At 48.3% G+C, this 15,244-nt stretch overlaps 1 protein-coding gene across 1 annotated transcript in view; it reads left to right on the forward strand.

Moving 5' to 3' along the window:
* Window positions 1-15,244, forward strand: part of FAM117A (family with sequence similarity 117 member A) — a 45,425-nt gene that overhangs the window by 21,459 nt on the left and 8,722 nt on the right. The window contains exons 2-3 of the mRNA XM_037493785.2: window positions 6,013-6,182; window positions 14,748-14,843. Of these exons, the coding sequence (XP_037349682.1) occupies window positions 6,013-6,182; window positions 14,748-14,843 (266 nt within the window). The remainder of the gene's footprint in view (window positions 1-6,012; window positions 6,183-14,747; window positions 14,844-15,244) is intronic.

Below are 15,244 nucleotides of genomic sequence, written 5' to 3' on the forward strand. Positions count from 1 at the left end.
TTACCCTAAGAGATAACTTGACCTGGGATTGTGCTCCTGTTGGCCAGGAGGGAGCACAGGCCTAGTGAGGCTGTGCAATGCTGGCCACAGTCAGAACTAGATTCCTCACATCTAAGCCCCCCAGATATTGGAGGGGGAGGGCATACTGCTCTAACTTGCAGCCCCTTCAAGGATGGTAACAAACATGAACATCTGGTTTTGCTTTTCATTTATGTTGCTCCTGGGGGGAACTTGAGGCATTCAGTTAGCCCTTTATCAGTTTTGGTACCCAAATTTGCAGGTGCTCAAGTAACCATTGGGGGCCAAGGCTTGTGAAATAAGTGGCAGATTTTCTTTTTTTTCATATCAAAATCTAACCCCTTGTTTTCTGGGCATGAGGGAAACATGGCGTTTTAGTCTCGGTGCGACCCGGACATGCCAAGAATTTGGGGGTTTGGGAGGGGAAATGGGTTTTGTTAAGAGCTCTAAGAGAGCAATTCTGTCATTTTGTGGCTGCCAAGGAGCTGTGCCAGTCCCCTCTGCAAGGATGTGGTCACTGAAGAAGGCCGAGGCCCAGCCATCTCACTTAAGGAAAAGAAACTGAGGCAAGTCCTCAGTTTGACTGAGATGCAATGAAATCTTTGCGGATCTGGCAGAAAAGAGGGATTCCGAGTCTGCTGGTTCTGGATTGTGGGTGCTTGTTTTTTCCTCCATTCCCATCTTGCCCCCCCCTTATTTTATATTTGTCTTATTTTTTTGCTTACAGAAGAGCAAGTCAAGACCCATGAAACCCTCAGAATCTTTGTGAATAACTTTGGTCAGAGGTGGCCAGAAAGCATGTAGAGTTGACCAAAATGGGTGGATTGGATTCTCACACCAAATTCCAGAATTCTGAGTCCTCCCCTGCCCTGGGAGGACTGGTAGTAAAGTAGCACTTCTGACTGTTCCTCTTGAGATTGTCTCCTATTGTAATTCGTTGAGTGGGCTGGAATATGAAGGACAGTGGGGACTGGTGTAAAATGGGTATGGTTTAAATTGTCCCTGGGCCTCCCCGGTGGCGCAGCGGTTGAGCGCTGGGTTGCGAAGCTGCCCGCGGCCTCTGCGGCGCCGGTTCGATCCCCGGCTGCTCCCCGGCCACTGGAGGAGGGTCCCACATGGCGCGCAGACCTCTCCTGCCGCCCGCTGCTCCCCTCAGCAGTGTACTTCGGTCCTTCTGTCTGCTCTGCTCCCCGCTCTGGCTCTGGTGAATTCTCTCGCCCTCCCGCGCTTCTGACTGTACCCAGTGCATGTATAAACAAAAAAAACAAACAAACAAACCAGCAAACAAATAAATAAAGCATGCCTCTATAAAAAAAAAAAAAAATAAAATAAAAAAAATAAATTGTCCCTGGGAGGTAGTAGAATGCTTTACCCCGGGATTCAAAGATTCTTTAAACACAAACAAACTGAAAGAACAAACAAAAAAGCTATTGCAGATACTCCAGTCAGGCTGCCATCTCCTCCTTTATTTCCCTTCCTTGAAGAGGACCTGAAAGCCAATCTTTCCTTCCTCCGGGTGTCCCAGCAAATTCAGGGTGTTCCTGTGCAAGATGGCCCTGAGTCCTGGGAATTGATTTATGGGGAGAGAGCTTGAATTTCAAGGCAGTACTTCTGCTGACTTGTGGGGTGCCCGAGTCCAGTGGGAGAGAGTGGGCCTTGGTCTCCTTATCAGCCTGACTCCTGTTAGGGCTGACAGGAAAGTAAAAGATTACACATACCAAAAGTCCTTTGTGGGCATGAGACAGAACTTGAAAATATAAACACAAGAGTGTATACTTAGGGTCTCAGTAAGGATAAAGGAGATTTTTGCAGTAACTTCTGCTGAAGGGCTGGGAGAGGTGGCCCAAGAATGCTCATCACTTCTTTACCAACCCTGGAGCCAGCCCTCTTCCTGGGAAAGGTGATGAAACAGCCGATAGGATCATGGCATCTGGCCCTTGTGCCAGGCTCTTCATTTGCACCCCACCGGCACCTTTGCCTTTCTACCATATAATCTTGTAGACTTGCTTTCCAGAGCCCCTGCCTCTTCCCTGGGCTCTTTTTTTTTTTTTTTTTTTAATAGAGGCATGCTTTTATTTATTTGTTTGTTTGTTTGTTTTGTTTATACATGCACTGGGTACAGTCAGAAGCACGGGAGGGTGGGAGAATTCACCAGAGCCAGAGCGGGGAGCAGAGCAGGCAGAAGGACCGAAGTACACTGCTGAGGGGAGCAGCGGGCGGCAGGAGAGGTCTGCGTGCCATGTGGGACCCTCCTCCGGTGGCCGGGGAGCAGCCGGGGATCGAACCGGCGCCGCAGAGGCCGCGGGCAGCTTCGCAACCCAGCGCTCAACCGCTGCGCCACCGGGGAGGCCCTTCCCTGGGCTCTTAAGGATAGCTCTGGAGGGCCACAGGACAGCATTTTGTGTTCTGTCCTCGCTATCATGCCTTGAGGTGGGTCAGAAGCTCTAAGTGCTATCCAGATTGCCAACTATTTTTTTAAGGATTTATTTTATTTATGCATACAAGAACTAGAGTGTAGGCCAGAGGTGCAGGGCAATGAGAGGATTCACCAGAGACAGAGTGGGGAGCAGAACAGGTGGAGTTTCTGAACTAGATTGCTGAGGGGAGAAGCAGGCAAGACAGGAGAGGTCTGCTGCGCCACACGGGTTATCTCCCTGGCTGGGGATTGAACTCATGCCACAGTGGCCGGCAATAGCTTGATAGTGCTGAGAATTAACCCCTGCACCACCAGGGAGGCCCCAGATTACCAGCTTTTAATCTTAAACCCAGAATAGGAAAAGGTGTAATTGAAATGCTAACTTAGGAGATGAAGTCAGAACTTGAACCCAGCATGCCTGTCATACTAATTTACTAGGTAACCAGTTATAGGGAGGGAAAGAAAGAGGTTGGGCCCTCCTGAGTCTCAGAAAAAAAGAGACAAGCAGCTCAGGGGCCTTTCCCCAGGAGAGTGGGCTGAGCCTACATGTATGACCAGACAAAGTCAGAGCCCATGGTAGAATTTGAATTGACCCTGTGATAACAAGATTTTCAATTTTATTCAAATATTTAGGCACCTGCCAAATTCCAGCTATATGCTCGCAGCACTGTGTGTGTGTGTGTATGTGTGTATGTGACGGGGCTACAAAGATAAATTAGAGATTGTCCTTGGCCTCTAGTTGGTTATTATTTAGGACTTAAAAATTCCCATAATCCAAGAAGGCGGGTGATAAGTACTAGAAGAGTACAAAGTACAGAGAAAACTCAGAAAATTCTGAGATGTGCCTTCTAGGGAATCCAGAAGTCTTTGTGGAGGTGGAGGCAGAGGCAGTTAACTGGCCCTGACAGATGGGTCAGATTTCAATCTCGGGCACAAGTGTGAAGCCTCAGAAGAGGAAAAGTGCAGGATGTGGGTGGGAAATTGTATGGAGTGTATTTTGTCCAGGAGAGAGACCTTGAAGAGGAATAAAGTACAGGGGAAAGGTAAGTGGACTGGGGCATGAACCTTTGATGACCATCTTTGAAAGAGAACTTTTGAAGAGTTTTAACAGAAGTGTTGAGATCATTTAAAAGCAGGTGTCAATGCATACATAAAACACATTCAGACAACATGTGATTGCTATATGTGTGTAAAGCATGTAAATATGGAAAAGGTAAGACCTACAAGGATGTAAATCTCAGAGTGTTATTAGTGATTATGGGTGTTGAGAGATGTGAATTTTTTTTTGTTTGTTTTGCTCATATAATGTATTTCTTGACTTACCTCAATTTACTCTTACTACTTTTGTGACTATGTCATTTTCATTTGTTTTAAATGAGTACATATTATATGATTGCAGAGGGGGGTGACTTAGAAATATACCAGGAATTAGATAAAAACTGAGGCTAAAAGTTGTGCATGCAGCGAATTATTTATGATGTCCAAATCCAAAGGGGGGAATATATCAAATGTCAACTAATGTGGGAGTAGCTAAGCAATCATTGTATGTCAGTAATATTATGTAGTCATTAAAAATAACAACTCTGTAGCTGTTTATACTTGAAAAAGGCTATATAAAATGGGTGGAATGAAGCAGCATGTAATATAGTACATTTCATGTTGATTACTGCCATGTTAAAATATAGGTAAATACTTAAAATGAAGTTGGAGAAATGTGGATAGTGTTATTGGTGCCTCTTTTTGTAGTGGTAAAGTCTGCACAACATAAAATTTACCATTTAACCATTTTCAGTTTCCAATCCAATGTCATTAAGTACTTTTACAGTGTTGTGCAGCTATCACCACTCTCTGTTTCCAGAACATTTTCATCACCCCAAGCAGAAACTCTGTGCTATTAAACAATAACTATAAACCAGAGACACACTACGGGGGAGGGAGGGAGGGAGGGAGGGGCGGGGAAAGGAAGGATTAGTGTCAAAATAAGGGGGGGGGGTGCAATTGTATGGGGAATATAACCAAAATGAAAATGCATACATTGTGCAAAGATGAAAAAAGATGTAAGAATTATATAAAATAAAATATTTAAATAAAAAAAAAGTTGAAATCATGCAAAAAAAAAAACAAAACAAACAATAACTCCGTATTCCCTTCTCCCCTAAGTCCCTGGTAATCTTTGTTCTACCTTGCATGAATTTGCCTATTCTAGGTAAATTATATAAGTGGAGAATTTTATGTAAATTAATTTTACATAAATTATTAAATAAAAAATTTAATGAATTATGTAAATACAATATTTTTCTTTTGTGTCAGTTTTATTTTGCTTAGTATAATGTTTTGAAGTTTCATCTGTGCTGTAGCACATATCACAGTTTCATTCCTTTATGAGACTAATATTCTCGTATGTATAGACCACACCTTATCCATTCTTCTGTTGGTGAATACTGGGTTGCTTCCACCTTTTGGCTCTTAAAGATAATGCTGCTATGACAACACGAAGTGCAAGTATCTCTTCTAAGACCCTGATTTCCATTCTTTTATATAAGTCATTTTTTTTGTGTGTATATATACTTGAAGTGGAATTGCTTCCTCATGTGGTGATTCAATGTTTAAATTTTTGAGGAACTGCCGGCCTATTAGTGTCTTTCTACTATAAAGTTCTTCAAGTTTAAACGTGCAAACCCTGGGATGCACATATGAATTACCAAGGGGTTACCACAGATGTGAAAGAATATCACTCTGTTTAAAGGAAAGACTCTCTATTGATCTTAAGATAGTAGAGTGTTTTGAATGTGGCCTTGGAAAACAGGGTCAACCCAGGTGATTGAAAGTTATGGATGATTCCAGAACCCTTACCTTTTATCAATAGTTTCAACTTTTTCCTTTTCCCAGAAAGCTTTAACCAAGATAAAAATAAAATGGATTTAGACTTGCTTTATTTTTAGGTTATATAGACAGAAATCAAAGGCAGAGGAGAGAATCAAAAGCCTTAGATATTTTTCTGAAGTGGATTGCTCAGTTCGAGATAGTTGGAAACATTTACATTGTTCTCTTTATCTCGGTCTCCTAGGTTCTCTGGAGCTAACCCATCTTGAAGGGTTAGTCTTGAAGACTCCCTCAGTTAATCGGGTTGAACTTGTGCTGGACATAGGAGTCCTGCAGTGGGTACTAGAGGGAGGATGCAGATCAGGAGATACAAAATGGAAGAAAACTTGGGTTTTGTCTCTCTTTAATTATGGGAAATGGTCCTGCTCTCAGGAAACTCAGTATGAAGAATTGGGTGGTCACAGTTCATGGTCCATTGGAACAGGAAAGAGATAGAGGACATGTGTAAAGTGAACCCTCATCCAAAGTAAAATGGTGTCAGTTGTTTCCAGTGATAAAGACCAACTGGTTAAGTAAGGACAGCTCTGATCAGGCTGTATGTGCTCTCAGAGGCTGCTTCAAATTCTTTTAAGTGGGAGAGGGATACAAGTGAGGACATGACAGTTGGGCAAGGCTTCCTAGAAGAGAGAAGGTTGGTTACCACGTCTCTCTCCTCCATGCTGATATCAAGGTGTGCGGGCTGTGCTCTCTTCCAGCGAGCGTCCCATGTTCCGTGGCCCCAGAAAAGTCAGTGTGTAGGCCTCAGCCACCCCAGGTCCGACGAACATTCTCCCTGGACACCATCCTCAGCTCCTACCTTTTGGGCCAGTGGCCACGAGATGCTGATGGGGCCTTCACCTGCTGTACCAATGACAAGGCCACCCAGGTAATGAAACTCTTTCCTAATCAGATACGGGGTAAGGATGTAGGGGGATGGGCTGACTGAGGAGGCCCTTGGTTTACTTACCAACTTTCAGCCATTGGCATGATTTGTCCTGAGTCTAGGCTATTCATATTCATCATATAGCTTTTCAGCATCTGTTGTTTATGAGCTTGTTTTTCTTTGTAAACCTACATGAAAATGAGCTTCTGACTGGTGGAAAAGAGAAGTCAAGTTTGGTTTTTCAGTTTAGCTTGGAGTATTCATGTGTGAATAGGCAAACTATGCCTTTGGAATTTACTCCAGGGTTTAAAAAAGTAAGATTTACCTTGCTAAAATGAAACTGAGGCCAACATTCAATTGAGTTTGCATTCCCCAGACAACTGAAGAAGTGGCCAAAAAAGTGTGTGGAGCCAGGCTAGATCCCGCTGGAACAATAGGACTAGGAAGTTCTTGGATAATAATGAATGGATCACTAGCTGAGGCAGCTCCGTGTGGGAGCTCTATGGATACACTGAAGCCCCATGGTGCTTAGGTCCCCCTCCTCACTATTTTCCTGCACTACGATCTTTTCATGGAGAGCCCTGACCTTGGAAGGAATCTCCACAGATCTTTCGGTCCACTTGTCAGTTTTGAATCATTTTTGAATAAATGATGTTAACTGGAGCAAGAGGTCATCTCATGTAGATGAAATTTTGAAAAAAAGACTTTTTTTTAAGATTTATTTATTTATACAAGCACTGGGTATAGTCAGAAGCGCGGGAGGGTGAGAGAACTCACCAGAGCCAGAGCAGGGAACAGAACAGGCAGACTGACGAAGTACACTGCTGAGGGGAGCAGCGGGCATGGCAGGAGAGGTCTGCGCGCCATGTGGGACCCTCACCAGTGGCCAGGGATCAAACTGGCGCTGCAGAGCCTGAGGGTGGCTTCACAGCCCAGCGTTCAACCACTGCGCCACCAGAAAAAAGATATTTCTTAATCTGATTCAAGACTTCAACATTCTTCGCAGTTAAGTTTTTAAGAATCAGATCTTTTCCCTTTATGTGCAATTTAAATCCATTCCTGTTCAACTTCAGAACAAAGGGATGGTTCTCAGGTAAGAGGAATGGGGTGGGAGCACACAGGCCCTGTGGCAGATCTGCATTTGGGGGGCAGTGCAAGTCAGCTCTTCCTTTGCAAATTGGGAGAGTGCTCTGCTCAGCCTGCTGATAGGCGGGGACACCAGCTGGGAAAGGGTTTTGTGAGCTCACTTTTCCCTGCCTCCGCTTCACATCAATCCCTTTCTTTGATTTTTTTTTTCTTTTTTGAATGAGATCCATTTTCAAATGTTATTACTGAATGTTTGAATGCCCAGTACTGTTCTTGGCATGTTAGAATGAAGAATGAGGAAATGAGGACAAGATTTGGCCTCTGTGAGTCTGGATGCTGGTTCCATGAAGGCCAGTGAACAGACAGCCAAAAGATGAGATGGAGCCAAATGTCTGGCACAGTTTAGAGGAGGGGAATTCTCATGGGAATACCCCACCTTGAACCAACAAGAATTTGCTGTAGTTAAACTCCATGGCCCTTTATAGATCCATGGACAGAGTGAAGGGAGAACACATTCCAGCTAGAAGAGCACACCTACTTCCTGTGCTCCCCGGATGCTGTTGGTCTCTGTATCTTTTGAAAGGAACAAGTATGATCTGTATGCTTCCCCCTGATGGGCCTGGAGCATTCACCTCTCTTTTCAGTGGAGTGGTTAATCCAAATAATGTATCTAGTCAAGGAGGACTTCTTGGAGATGTAGGAGTTGAGGTGGCTTTGAGTGTCTGAGTTCATGACTGCACCCTCCTCATGTCAGACAGCCCACCTAGCCCTGTCTCTGTCATTTCCTGCAGTCAGCCTCCCAGAGGCCTCCAACCCACTCCTCAGATAACCTCATCTTTATCAACTCAAGGCAGGGTTGCCTCAGAAGTTCCCTAACCAGATTTAGAGGCCTGGGCCCCAGGCTGTGTTTTTGCTCAGGCTCTAGCTACAGGCCAGATCTTTTATATAACAAGTCTGGGCTTCCTGCCACAGCCAGACAGAGGTCAGTGATGTGCCTCCATGGGTCTGGCAAGACCGTGTCGTGCAACTTTCCTCTTTTCCCGGGATGGGCTCCAGCCCTCGAGGAACTCATAGCAACCTGTCAATATTGTGGCTGCAGTCAGGAGGTGGGAGGATTCTGATCAACGTAGGCATCCAAATGAAAATACGCACTCTGCCCGTCTTTCATTCCTGGCCTTCTGAGAACTTTCTGCTTCTAGGTTTTGGGCTCCACTCAAATTCCTGCTGAGCCTCCTGGCCTGGCACCAGCCCTCTTCCTCAACACTGGCATAACATTCCAACAGCCCAAGGCTTGCCTGACAGCGCCCTGAGTGGTTGGTGTGCCTTCCCTTCTGAGTGCCTGTGTATTGCCCAGAAAGGACTGGAGATGAGGGAGAGGTTTTATTGGAGAGATCCTAGGGATAGTGGAGAAGGGCAGAGGGAAGGGTAAGGAGGCAGGATTTATGGGAGTCCTCGAAAGCTTTTAAGTTGTTAAAAAAAAAAAAAATAGATGAAGCCAGAACCTTTCCCTAATTCCTTTAAACTAGAGAGAACCTGTTTTCACCCCTTACCCCCATCTTTGCCCTTTTCCTTCTAGCCACACCAGTATAATACACCCCCAACATCCGGCAGCCTCGCCACGGTGCTCTTACTTGTCCTTCCCCCACCCCATCCCCGCCTAGCCCCTGCCCTAGGAGGCAGAGTATTGTTTGGAGACCACATCAGCCCTGGCATTCCCCTGGCATGCTTTGCAGTGAGGACGCATCCGTCATTGAGGTTTGCAGCTCAATGAGCCAAGCAGCTCCTTCTCTGAACCCCTAGAGCAAGCTAGGGCCCTGCCATTCCAAGCAAGTCCCAAATCTGGGCAGCAAGGACAGAATTTTGCATCCTCAAGACTTCCTCACACGACCAGAGAGGGGGTTAAAGGCTCTCAGTTCTCCGCGATCCCAGGTTGCCGGCGGTACCAGTATTCCCGTGCTGGATTCAGCTGGGTTTCAAGCTCTAGGCAGATGCAAAGGGATCACGGTTAGTCCCCAGGCAGCGTCCCACAGTCTGATGTGAAAGATGGGTTACCCAGCTATTTGGGACCAAGGAGGGAGAGAGGTGTGGATGTAAACTGGGTCTGGGAGGGAGGAGATATGACTGTAGTAAGCAGGGAAGGAGTGCTGTGATCTGCTGCATGCTTGGAGCCCCGGTCTCCCAGTGATCAGCATGGCGGGGCAGGAAGAGCTTGGGTGTGGTGGGAGCTGGATGCAGACTTGTCGGCTGGGGCAGACAAGGGCGGCTCCCAGGTGGAGCCATCCTCTGGAGGATGTTTCTTTGTGTCTTCCAAACATATATATATATGTATATTGTCCCCACTCTGGACCACCCTTCCCCAGTTCAGCTGGTAAAGCAAAGCTGGCTCCCAAGTGCTGAGGGCTAGCCCTCTGGCAGCTGGGTCCAGGCCAGGGTGGCTGATGGCAGCACATGCTGTGGTTGCGGTCACCCCAGGCCCTTGCTGTGCAAAGCCTCTGAGTCTTCATGTGCTCTTCTGGAGGGAGGAAGTGGTCTCACCACAGCTGGAGCGGCTGTTTGAGCAAAGTTCCCCCACCAGCCGCCACCTCCTGCAGACAGAGGGGACCCTGGGTACCTGCTTTGCCTGCCCCCCCCCCCACTCCATTTTTCTACTCCTCTCCAGCCCCGTTTCCTCTGCCTTGTTTCTCTGTGTGCTCCAGATAAGGTGAGAGTCTCCATGATTCATTTTTTTTTCTTTAGATCCAACTTACCTTTGGGGAAAAAGAATATCTTAAGTCCTTGACGAACCTGATGGAATGTCCCAAGGCCACAAACATGTTTTTTTGGGGAAGACTTCCCTTTCTGTGACTTTTCCCCACCTGGGTACTATCTCCCTCCTTTTCCCAAGCCCTTGCTTCGGCACTTAGTGATGACACACAGAGCAGTCTGCCCATTGCGGCCTTTCCTTGTGGGTGTGGGGGCCTGGGCACTGTGCCTGTTTTCCACACTGATGAGCAGGACCAGTTGTTTAGCATATGGTTTGACAAATGCGCACAATACTTGAAAACTGGTCCATGATGGAAAATCTGAGAGTTGCTCGGTCACTGTAAGGCCAGAGATGGTGGCCTGAGCCACCTGCTGCCAAAGTGCTGGGAACCGGCCCACAGACCACCCTCAGAGCCTTTTCCTGCCTCTTTGTTTACCCAGAGTCCTGAAAGGCTGAGTCCCTGCCGAATTTCAATTCAGTTACATCCATCGATACCTGGCCTGGCACCATGCTGCTCTTTGCCTCTGCGCAGGTGCTGTGTTTCCAGGGCTTAGCTGGGCTCTGCCAAAGTCATGGGCACAGTTCAGGCCAGGGCTCTTTCTGCTTTGTAGACCAGATGGGGTTGGGGGAAAATACTCAGGTTCCAGCTTAGAGGGTTTTCAGCTCCTTCCCTCCCCCAAGGAATGGGAGATCCATTCCTTGCCTCCTCCAGCTTCTGGTAGCTGCCAGCATTCCTTGGCTGATGACCACATCCCCCCATCTCTTGCCTCTACCATCATATCACCTTATCTTCTCTGTGTCTAATCTCCCTCTCCTAAGGATATTCATAATGGTGTTTAGGGTCCACCCAGATAATCAGACTGCTTTTTGGAAAGCTGTCTCCCACCCTCACACCCAGTTATCCTTCTACATGTTGCTCTGGGATCTCAGAATCCCAGACAAGGCTTCCTTGGTCTAACCCATCCAGTTTTGCATAATCTGAGCATCATCTTGCACAGTTGGCTGACACCACTCATGGCTAGTAAGTAGCCCTGCCTCTCTCTCAGCTGTTCCCCCTGGGCCAGGGTGTTAAAATAAATCTGTTCCAGTGCATGAGTTCCCTTGACAAACATGACTTTGACCTACTGCGCTCAAACTCTACCCTGCTTCCAAAGGAGCATCAGGAACAACTTCTTACAATATTGACATGCAACATATCTTGACTCCTGTTGTGGCTTGAAAGGTCACTCCTTGGAGGGTAGCTTCTCTTAAATGTGACTTTTCTAAGCTTCAAGGAGATTTTGGCCTAGACCTCTGTGGTGAGACACTGAGGAGGAAGGACCTGTCAACCAGGGGCCCTGGAAGTGAGGGGCAGGACATAGTCCCCACTCTTTACACTCCCAGTTCAGGTGGAGGGGACAAAGCCCACACCTGTGCATACTTAAGGCCGGCATATAGGCAGCCTCAAACACAGGATAACCTACCACGTTAGGTTCCCAAGGCTGCTGTAACAAAGTGCCTTAAACATAGTGGCTTAATGGGCCTCCCCGGTGGCGCAGCGGTTGAGCTCTGGGTTGCGAAGCTGCCCATGGCCTCTGCGGCGCCGGTTCGAGCCTCGGCTGCTCCCCGGCCACCGGAGGAGGGCCCCACATGGCGCGCAGACCTCTCCTGCCGCCCACTGCTCCCCTCAGCAGTGTACTTCGGTCCCTCTGCCTGCTCTGCTCCCCGCTCTGGCTCTGGTGAATTCTCTCACCCTCCCGCGCTTCTGACTGTACCCAGTGCATGTATAAATAAATAAAAAACATGCCTCTAAAAAAAAAAAAAAAAAGTAGTGGCTTAACACAACAGAAATTTATTCTCTCACAGTTCTGGAAGCCAGAAGTTCCAATTCTGTTTCAGTGGGCCAGGATCAAGGTATTGGCAGGGCTGTGCTCTCTGGAGGCTCTCTGGGAGATCCATTCCTTGCCTCCTCCATCTTCTGGTAGCTGCGAGCATTCCTTGGCTTATGACCACATCCCCCCATCTCTTGCCTCTACCATCACATCACCTTATCTTCTCTATGTCTAATCTCCCTCTCTTAAGGATATTCATAATGGTGTTTAAGGCCCACCAGATAATCCAGTATAATCTTCCCATCTCGGGATCTGTAATTTAGTCACATCTGCAAAGACTATACCACCCGTAACATTTGCAGGTTCCAGGGATTAGGATCTGATATCCTTGGGGGGCCACTTTTCAATCTGTCACTCCTACTGACCTCATCTCCTACTACTGTGCCCTTCACTCTCTCTCTCCAGCCAAACTGGCCTCCGTATCATTCTCAACACATGAGCTCAACTCCTGCTTCAGAGCCTGTGCACTTGCTATTCCCTCATCTGGATCCCTCTTCCCTTCCATAGCCTCATGGCTGCTCCCTTGTTTCCTTCCTGTTTTTATGCAGATATTACCTCATTGAGGACTTCCTTGAGATTTAATATCATGTTCCCCCACACCCATGCAGCAGTCCATGTATTCTTCTCTTCTGTACTTACCACTGTTTAAACGGTATCTGCAATTGGGTAAACTCAAAGGGGATGGGAGTTTTGTTGTTTGTGCACCGTTGTGTCCCCAGTGTGTGGAACAGTTTCCGGCCCTGGAACAGTGGCTGATGCATGAGTGGTGTGTAATCATGCGGAGGAGACGCAGGGCAGAGCAGCAGTCAGCATGAGGTGGGCAGGTTAGGAAAGGCTCCATGTGTGGAGACTGGGCAGGGTGGGCCACCTTAGACTGGGCTTAGGGGTTAAGGGGTCAGGAAAGAAAAAGGAGAGGGAACTAGGTTTCCCTGGGGTGGGACAGAGAGCCTAGGGTTGAGAGCCCCTGGGGTGGAGGGGAACGGGGTGATAACTATGGCCAACGGGGTGATAACTATGGTGCTGAGGCAAAGCAATGGCATTAGTAGCACAGCTTCCAGCAGAGGTAGGGGTTGCCAGGAAATAATGCTGAGCAGAGGAATGTGGGTAAAATAGATGGAGGGAGAAGACTGCCCCTAGCTGCCATGAATTTTCACATCCTTTCTGAACTCCAGTGCTAGCCTGCATTTCTCCTTCACCCCCTCACACATCCCAACTAAAGAGTCTGAAGAGATGTTAGTAGAACCAGCGACAGCCTGAATGTGGCTGTTTTTCCTGCCTCTCACCACTCACCTGTGAGCACAGCATCTCCTCGAGGAGAGCACTGGGCCTCATCACTAGGGCCTTTGTCACCCTCCTCTGTGGTCTCTGTCATCTTTGCAGGGACAGCAGGCTTGGTGGGACTCAGGATTTGATTAGCTCATCTGGCAATCTTCACAGCTGGGGGGAGGCATTTCCTTTGTCTGCTGGGCCTAGGTGGCCTTGGTCTAACCCATCCAGTTTTGCATAATCTGGTCCAAGTGGACCTTCCTCCTCACCTTCCTGAGGCTCTGTCTGCCAACTCCCTGGTCTAGAGAGATGTGGGCACCTGGAGGGAGACCCGCTGTTTGTTCTGTCTACTGCCAGGGTCAGCTTCCCCTCTGGGGTGTGGGCCTGAAGCCTGTGCTCTCTGTCCTTTTCCTACAGGAGGGAGTTGGGAATGGGTCTCTGGCAGTCCCCTTGGGGTACTGGCATCAGGGAAGGGAGGAGGACCTCGTCTCATCCTGACAAAGCACAGCCCAGGAAAGGTCCTGCCTGGCAGGCTGCTGGGAGGAGGAAGAGCCAGGGAGATGCAAACCCTGCCTCTCCTCTCCCTGCAGCTGTCACACAGGCAGTCTCACTGCCCTGCTTAGGCTGCTCCCTCCCCCCTCTTCTGAACAGCTGTTGGGTAGTGAGTGGTTGGGTTTTTTCCCCTGCTTATCCTCCTCCTCTTCTGTTTGCAACAACCTCTCCGGGGAGGTCAGCAGATATGCTGGGGAGATGGTTCCCAGGCCCTCCTGGTTTTGGCAGCTTGTGCAAAGAAGTTAGAGAGGAACTGGTTCCACTGGAGCATCCCCCTCTGGCCTCCTTGGACTGAAAGTGGTGTTGGTGGCGGTGGGGAGGCGTCTCAGCCTCATCTGCCTCGTTCCTAGGCCAACAACTTCCTCCCTTGGGTGGGGCCAAGAAGTGGGACTGCCTGGCTCCCAAGAGGGGCCAGGAATCAGGGCTGAGTTAGAATTCTGGCTCCCTCCTTTCTGAAAGTGTCTGTCCCCCTGTATACGCAGGAGGACTTCGGGTCCTCCAGCACTTATTCTGTAAATGCAGAAAAATCACAGAACAAGCTTGAGGCCCAGCATCACACAGAAGTCAGCGATAGAGGCCAAGGCCTCTGTTGGCCTTTTTTCTATTTTACCAAGTAATGATTCCTTAATGGAGTTCTGTCTAGTAACTTGTTATCTTTGGGCCCCCAGGACCCTGGGCCTTTGCTGGGTGCATGGAATGTGAAAGAATCCAGAATTCCAGTGGGTCCCTGAACCCAGGCTTTTGAGGAGCTGCTTGGGATAGGGCAGTGCTGGGCACTGGTGGGGAGCACCTGGAATTATGGCAGCGCTAGTGCACGTGTAGAAGTCATAAGAGAGCAAACAGCAGGTTGGCCTTATTGGTTCATCAAGGAAGTTACCGGAGGATGCAGATTAGAGCAGAGGCCATGCAGGTGGACTGTACAGGGGGCTGATGAGTGGATGACAGAGGAGCCTTTGGTGAGCCACCCCCTCTGTCCAGGGAATTGTGTGACTGCTTCTCCAGGGCCTGCCCGGGAAGCCCCTCTGACTCACTGGGTGTCTCTCCCTGTAGACCCCCCTGTCCTGGCAAGAGCTGGAAGGTGAGCGGGCCGGCTCCTGTACACACAAGCGCTCAGCGTCCTGGGGCAGTACAGACCACCGCAAAGAGGTAACTGCCTGCTTTGACTCCCTGGCCCGGGTAGCTGCCTCTTGTCTACCCACCTCCATGGATGCATTTGCTCCAGTGTAGACTCACATTGTCACTTGCTACTACCTAGCCTTTTCCTGATGAGCTGGCTCCCGCATAACTGTCTCCCCGCCACCCCACCTCTGGAGGCCAAGGCTTAGGCACTCAGAACTCCCTGCCTGCAGGGACTTGGCAGGGATGCTGTACCCTCCAGCCACCATTGCTCTCACTTGGAGGTTGGAACCAGATAAGAAGTTCAGAGACTAGAGAAACACAAGGCGTGAGCTCCTTGGGAACTGGACGTCCCCTTCCCCCAACATAATTTTGCTCTTAATCCAGCCCTGTATTTTTTAAAGGAAAAAAAAATAGTATATGTTCCCAAA

This window comes from Talpa occidentalis, unplaced genomic scaffold, assembly GCF_014898055.3.
Source record: "Talpa occidentalis isolate TD23 unplaced genomic scaffold, MPIMG_talOcc4v2.1 talOcc4.7, whole genome shotgun sequence".
NCBI lineage: Eukaryota > Metazoa > Chordata > Mammalia > Eulipotyphla > Talpidae > Talpa > Talpa occidentalis.